This window comes from Phalaenopsis equestris, unplaced genomic scaffold, assembly GCF_001263595.1.
Source record: "Phalaenopsis equestris unplaced genomic scaffold, ASM126359v1 Scaffold000342, whole genome shotgun sequence".
NCBI lineage: Eukaryota > Viridiplantae > Streptophyta > Magnoliopsida > Asparagales > Orchidaceae > Phalaenopsis > Phalaenopsis equestris.
Window position 1 is genome coordinate 423,963 of NW_018164784.1, and position 8,008 is coordinate 431,970.

Genomic DNA, 8,008 nt, shown 5'->3' on the forward strand with positions numbered 1-8,008 from the left:
ATATGAGGTCAGTTTGATTTCATATTTTTCTAAAATTATATATATATACGTAAATTAAAAAGTCCTTCCGAAGCGGGCGACGGGATTTCGATTCCGGCGACCGACAGCTTCTTACGGGCGACCCCCAAACATTAACTTTTTCCTTTTTTAAGCGCCGACAAAGCCCCCTTGGTTTCATACTCAATGTCCACAAGCCTCCGTTGTCGTCGACAAATTGTATCTCTTTCCGGGTAGGCTCGGGCATGTATCTCTTTGGTGGCATGGCTTGGGTTCAAAGTTGGGAGGTGAAGATGGTGTAAAAATTGGTTTAGGGTTACTGATTTTTAAAATTAATACGAAAAAATAGGGTTAGGTCAAAATTTGGCTATGATTTGAAAATAGGAAAGACATTTTTTGGTGGAAGTAACTTGGGTAAGTGCGGATGCAAGGAAAGCCTAGGATATGACTAGAGTTAGACTAGCTCTGATAACAATTGATACCCGAGTTAACCCAAACCGCAATAGGAATGCAAGTTTTATTGCTAAAATTTCAATAAGTTACAACGATGACTCTTCAAAACAGGAAATAAACGATAAAATATCTAGAAAGATGCCCAAGTGCGAGGATGATGGTCGTGGCTGGCGGCTGGACAATATGTAGGGGTCTTAATTGGAGGTTGTTGTGCGGGCGAGAGAGTTGGAAGTGGCTTTGGGCAGCACCTGGAAAGTAGGTGCAAGGAGTTGCAGGGGCTGGTGGCTAGGTTGGAGGATGCTACAGTGGAATCTGTTGGCACTTACGGGAGGGAGGAGTAGGTTTGCAGATGGAGCAGGGTAGGGGCTTAGGAGGAAGGCGGTCCAGGAGACTGCAAGGGGTCATGAGGTTGAGACTGGTGGGCTGCTGGTAATAAAGGGAGAGGTAAGGGGATGTTTTAGTGGCTGTAGGGGAGGTTGGAATGAGATCAGCGGCTGGGAAGCTGATAGATTAGGTGCTAGCGGCAGTTGGAGAAAAGGTGAAGTGGCTTGTGGCTAGGATCACGGGATGGATTTGGCTGGTAGCTAGAATCAGGGGAAAGGGATTGCAGAGAGGGACAACGATCAGGTGGGATGAAAAGGGAAAGATAATTATCCCCGCGAGAGCGAGTTACAGCCGGAGCACCCCTCTAATCCTTGGAGAAAATCTCCACCTTCTACGAGTTACAGCTGAAGCACCCTCTCGCCTTCAGATACAACATTAGAAAGAAAAACAGCCGCCAACGGCAAGCTGGACAGAATTCTGAAATCAGAAAGACAAAAACTAAACTCTAGGACAACAAACACATATATAAATATAAAATGGATAGGCGAAACGAAAATAGGAAGGAGGAATAATTCCCGCCCAATAAAAAGAGGAAGGAGGGGGCCGATCCAGCCTCGTGTTGGACTGAGTGCCATCTTCTGCTGAACGGGTTGGGGCCGGTTTAGTTCCAAGGCCCCGTGTTAGCTGGTGTCCCTGACTATTACTAAAATACTGAGTAAGCGAATTGAAGAGAATCCGTGGCATTGAATTTTTTAGCACAAAAATGTTGCTGCCAATGAATACTAAAAATTGGTGACATGTTCAGTCTCTTGCTCGTCTGTCCACTCATTTGCTCCCTCTTCTCCCTCTTTAACTCTCCAATGCACCTTCTATCTTTCATTCTTTCTTGATATCCCACTTTTATTTCATTTCACTATTTATTCTCACATTCTCTCAAATCTCTATTGCAAATGCTTGCTCCTCTCTTTGTTCTTGTTTGGATAAATAATTACCTGCCTAATTTCTGTATTTGAGGTGATGAGGAACATCTAATTTAAGTCATGAGCGTCAAAAGAATAATTTTTTGTTGTCAGCTAAAAGGTTGTTTCATAGATGGACAAGACGTTAATATATGGAGTAGAAAGAAAAGATGGCACCTTTAAGGAGTTTTGGAAGAAGATTTGCAAATAATTGTTTTAAAATCTCATGCAACATGCAACAATGATCAATGGAGGAAGAGAATTCATAAAATTGAATTCTAAATAGTTGTTTTAAGGCTAATGATGATGATGATGATGATATGCTATAACTGACGCAAGTAAGGCTAGCAATGCTTATTATGCTTGTATTTGGATTCCTTGTTGACTATGTAGCTTATGTAGTTATGTCAACTTAATTAGCGGTAGTATCTTTTAGGAGGGTAAATGTAGTTGCATACAAAATCATAGCAATACTATTGTCATTATAGCATTTGTTATGCTTTATATGGCATCATTTTGAACATTATATTTCGCCAATGTTACAGGTAAGTATACCAAAGCAGTACCTTCCTATCTTAGGGAAACCAATTGCCCTTTATAGGTATGGATGCAAAAGTGATTTTGTTCGTTGAAATGTTTTTTTATTGAAATGGTCCACTTCTTATGTAAAGTAACCATGGAAATTTTTCTTTGCAGTTTTTACACTTTTTCTGAGTTAAGTGAAGTGAAAGAAATAATTGTAGTATGCGACCCATTCTACAAGGATGTATTTGAGGGTACGTGAATCTCTTGAAATGAAGCTACTTGTTTGGTTTACAAATCATTTTATCTGGTCGATTGTGCAACTGTTCATGTGAATGCCATTGTTTTGTTCTTGGCAAAGCATTTAATGATTTGCTTTTTCTAATTTCTACTAATTTGTTTCGTTCTTGTCAGATGCCCATGAAGAAATACATGTAGATATCAAGTTTGCACTTCCTGGAAAGGAGAGACAGGACTCTGTTTTCAATGGTTTGCAGGTAGCCTTGCAATATTTATAGTTAGTTCAATTTTTCATTTTCTGGCTCAGATTTCTGCGACAAAAAGGAAATTGAACCATTGTACCTGTTCTTCAAGTAAGTACTATTTATTGTGCCAAAATGGAAGAAGAGTGATAGTAACCTTGTTGAAAAGTATGAGGGAAGAATACTCTTTTTTTTCCTTATTACAAACTAGAATAGGCACATTATTGGCTATATGATGGAAAAATGAAGGAAGATTCACCCTAGATAATTTAAAATGAAGCTAAAAATAGATATATTGTTTATAAAGCACTGAGAGATTGCATATGGATAGCAAACACCCTGCAAATTACTGAAATGGGAGCATCTGATCTTGTGGATGTATACAAAAGAACTAGCAGGCACTTGGATCGTGGTTTGGCAGTGAGGACAGAGACCTGATTGCTGGAAACCTTGTATGGCAGTTGGAGCTGGCAAGTGTGTTGATTGGTGGGTATTTTAGGAAATCAGAGTTTGAAGTAGAGAAGTTTTAATTGCAAAATTTTCACTTTCTCCCCTAAGCTGGAATATATCTTAATTCTTTCTAGCTTGAAGTTAAGATTGCAAATTGTAGTTGATTTAGAGCTTTAGATTTGATGTAATTAACTAAAGCTTTGAGTATAATTTATTAGATTATTCCTTGATCAATTTTTTCCTTTATAAAGTGTATCAATTTTGACTTAATTGGTCCGATAATGGTGAACAAGGATCTTAGCAATGCTAAGTATGCTAGTTCTTAAATCTCATTTTCATAAGTTTTTAGTGAAAATTTTAATTGCTCGAGAAGATGTTTATGCAAATTTATTGGTAGAAATATTGTGGGCTAAAAGCAATGAAAAATTGCCTTTTGCTTTGCCATATAATTAAGTCTTTTTTTATGAATGAAAAATAACCCAATGTAGATCTATAATCTGTTTCAGATTTGAGCCAATCAACATTAGCGAAGCTATACCTGTTGTAGTTCCCGTTACTAAGAACAACCCTTTTAAGGAATCTTTTTAAGATACCTCAATATCTTATGCATAACATTATTGCATTCCTTTGTGGGGTCATTCATAAACTCATTAACAATACTAATAGGAAAATATGTACCATGTTTATTGTGGGGGGTAGATAGATGAGTTCTTATACTAATTTTTGGTGTTTTCTTTTGTCAATCAAGATTGAGTCCCAATTTTATTCGAGTATTTATTGGTTTGTTTGCTGGTTTAGGCCATGCATACTAGTTTTCTCATGCATACTAGTTTTCTTTATTAGTCTAGGGATTATTTTTGTTGCAAACCATGTACTCCTTTGGGTGAGCTTGCTATTTCTATATCTAAGAAATATTTTAGTGAACTAAGGTCTTGGATTTTAAATTTTTTTTAGCAAGGACACGTTTTAGATTATATCTTCTTTGTGGTCTCCTATCATGATGATATCATTAACATATACGATTATGATGAAGATTTTTCTTTTAAATGATTTCTAGGCAAATAAGGTGTGATAAGACACTCTTTGAATGTAGCCATGCCTTAGGAGAAAAAAAAGACTTTCAAAGAATGTAGCCATGTCTTTTAAGCATCTTAGTGAATATGTTAAATGAAGATCTTGGTAATTGTTTCAAGCCATATAATGATTTCTTGTGACTGTGAAGTTAATTCATATTGCTCTTACTCTTAAATTTAGGGGAGATGGCATTACAAACCTCATATTTTAAAATTTTATTTATGAACAAATTTCTTCTAGTTGATGGAGATATCAATCTAAATTTACAACGAGAGGAAAATTCTACATCTAGTGTTCATCTTAGCAACTAGAACAAGGTTTAGTGAAACCCCACATACTTCTAGTCTTTGTATTGGTTAATACTTTTGTCATCTTTGTATTTCATGTTTAAAATCCATTTACATTTAATTGCTTTTTTTCCCTTTGGGTTGATTTGAAAGCTTAAAATTACCATTTCTTTGATAAGCTTAATTTTTTTCACAAATTATATTTCTCCATTCAGAAACTTTTAATAATTCTTGACTATTGTTTAGAAAATTTAAGCTATAATGATTTGTAGTAAAGCCATATAACTTGTGGGATAATTTGTCATAAGAGATATAATGATTCATTGGCTAATTTGAACGAGAGCAATAGTGTGAGTTTTGGAAAATTATCTCGTTCATGTGAATCAATGCTAGGACTTAGGTTGGACATTAGGTTTGATTGAAGAGAAATGCTTTTTTCTACTTTGTTGGCTGAAATTTCTTAATTTATGGAATAGACAACTCCTTTGTATATTACTTGTTGGATGTGTTCTTCGAAAGCTTCAATATTGATGGTTAAGATTTTAGTTGGCTTGGAAGAGATGAAAGTTGAGAGACTAATAAGATAGAATTGTTAATATCACAAAACTCAAATACTGTAGAGAATTGATTTTCTCCCTCATAATGTGAGTTTGGAAAATGGTTAACATTCAAAGTAAAGTACATCCATGGGGGTATAATAAAAACTTTCATCTCTTCCAAGCTAACTAAACTCACATTATGCTTAGTATTAAGAGAATAATTGTTATAGTCTTGTTAACGAGGAAAATAACTAATAAAAATGCTTTTTATGGCTTTTGGGTCAAGTTTGTTCCTTTGATGAGAAGAGATATGAACAAAGAAAGGGCAACAAAACTCTTTGAATGGTCTAGTTGAGATAAGCCTATTTTTGGGATTGGCTTGGGTGATGCTTTGAGCAAAAGTTTTGAATTTTAGAACCCTTGATGAAATACAATTAATGAGAATTTATTAGTGAAGATAGTTTTCTTATAATAATATTTTGGGATGTTGTTAGTAATCACAATTGATTTAGCAATCTCTAGAAAATTTTTATCTTTATTGCATGCGATGCCATTTTGTTGAGGAGTATGGATGCAAAATTTTATAGGCAATTCCTAATTGTAGGAGATTTTCTTCAATAACGAAAATATTCTTTCTTACTGTCGATTAGGCGGACTTTAATTTAAATTTGAAGTTGAGCCTTTATTAATGAGCCAAATTTTTGGAAAATGGAATTGATTTCAGACTTATTTTTTATTCAAAAAATTGAAATTGTTTTAGTGTGGGTATCAGCATAAGATATAAAACACCTACCACTGGATATATTTTTCACCCAAAATGGGTTCCTTATGCCACTATGAATAGTTGCTAAAGGCAGGGAGGCTTTATACGGATGGCGAGGGCAAGATGTTCGAATGTGTTTAGACAATTAGAAGTTTTCAAATTGGAACACCACAGGGATTGTGTTCAGCAAGAAAGAAGGATGTAATTTTAATAGGTATATGGAATTTGTATGACCAAGCTGAAATTAATACGACATGATGGTTCTTTTGTCAGAGGAAGGTGCATATTGAGCATTTTTAACTTACATTTGAAGATTCCTGTCATAGTTTAGGAATAAGAGAGCAAACATTTCTTTGTTTTGCTAATTATTCTTCTCAAATTTCTATCCTATAATTCACAATGAGTAGCGAGGAAATTAGTATTGCAATATAAATCCTTAATAATCTTGCTGATTGATAGTAAATTGTGGCAAAGCTTAGGAAATAATAGGATAGAAAGTTCAAAACCAGAGAACTAAAGATTTTGTTATATTTAATGCTAAGTACTTCTAATTTAATTCTATTTGTATTATCTTTCAAATAAATGTGAAGAGTTTGAAATAATGGCGCATCTGTTGGTATATGATCAGAGGCTCTAGAATCCACAAACCACGATTTGTAGATTTCTATTTTGAACATTAAGGCATTCATATGATCATTTGTTTTTGCGTAATCACACATGATGATTTTTGGTATAGGAGATCTTGGCTTAAACTTAGTAATTGGCGAAGATTAAAGAAAGTAGATATGCCCATATTATTTAGAGAAAACTTTTATGGTTTGTGATTTGGCCTGTGGTTGACCCTCCCAATTGTAGGGGAATGGAAGGTTCACTTTGCTTGTAATTATTTGGAGTTTTTAGAAGGACGAGTCTAGATGTATTGTAAAAAAAATTTCTACTTTCTAAAAAATGTGAAGTATGTTTTATAGATTTTCAAAAACAAGGCATTCTAAAATTTTACCTTGTTTGAAAATGATATTTTTGGGTTTTAGGCTTTGGCGAGCAACTTTGGATGACAGTAAATTGTTAGAAATTCTTGTAATTGTCAATAAATATTATATAACAATTATGAGGATTTTTCATGATTTTCCAGAATGTTCAGGATCTTCAATTGGTCTCTAAAACAAGATCACCACAACTTTGCGGTATATGGAGTGCACGTGTCGTGTCATGCAATATATTAATGAATAAAGTTTCATTCCCGGGAGGATCAAATTAAAAATTGATGTTAAGTTAAATACTAATTTTTTATTGTTATTTTATCTAACTAATTTAAAATTGATTGTTTGAAGAAAATATTTGTAAGCCACACGACACAAAATATATTTTAGATTATCTATTAATTGACAATACTTTGGATTGAAGATTCTCCTATAGTGAATCTAAGAATAAATGTAATTAATGTTCAATTTAAGTTGTCAATCGAGAACAAATTTTTCTCATTATCTCTTTCGATAACTTAGGAAACATAATAACTTACTTTATTAAGTATATTCATATCCTAACCATTTCGAGTGATTGTATTAAATTAATCTCTCAAAAAGTTTGAAAATTTTGTAGATATTATATATATGTGAGGGTACAGATGATTGTCCTTTTATTAAAAAGGGAAGTAGGAAATGTGGAAAAGATGCAATCTTTTTCTCTGAATTAGAAATTTTTACCATGACGAAAAAATTCAAATTTGCTCTTATTAGAAAATTTCAGTGGGGACACCCTCATATGGATGTTATCAGAAAGATTGTTGATGATTTTAAGCTAGTAGGTAAGTGGAAAGTGAGACTCGTGGATATGAGACATGTGTTGATCCAACTAACAGTGATTGAAGACTACACCAGAATTTTCTCCAAGAATATCTTAATATCGAAGACAAATCAATGAAGTTACTCAAGTGGTATCCTAATTTCGACCCAAATTGTGAAACTCCCACTGTACCGGTATGGTTTAGTTTACCTGGTATCAAGCTGCATTTTTTTCACCATCAGGTTCTCTACTCTATTGGGGCCATCCTTGGGGATCCTTTAAAATTAGATCTGCCTACTTTCAACATAACCAGACCCTCGGTGGCCAGAATACTTGTGGAAAAGGATATTACTTTACCTGATGTTACTGAAGTCTG

The 8,008-nt window shown here is 34.3% G+C and overlaps 1 protein-coding gene across 2 annotated transcripts in view; it reads left to right on the top strand.

Annotated features, from left to right (window-relative positions):
* The window catches only part of LOC110025921 (2-C-methyl-D-erythritol 4-phosphate cytidylyltransferase, chloroplastic), a 57,952-nt gene that overhangs the window by 14,586 nt on the left and 35,358 nt on the right, over positions 1-8,008 (top strand). For both annotated transcript variants that reach the window (XM_020726618.1, XM_020726617.1), the window contains exons 4-6: positions 2,279-2,334; positions 2,430-2,509; positions 2,670-2,752. In XM_020726618.1, coding sequence (XP_020582277.1) covers positions 2,279-2,334; positions 2,430-2,509; positions 2,670-2,752 — 219 coding nt within the window. The remainder of the gene's footprint in view (positions 1-2,278; positions 2,335-2,429; positions 2,510-2,669; positions 2,753-8,008) is intronic.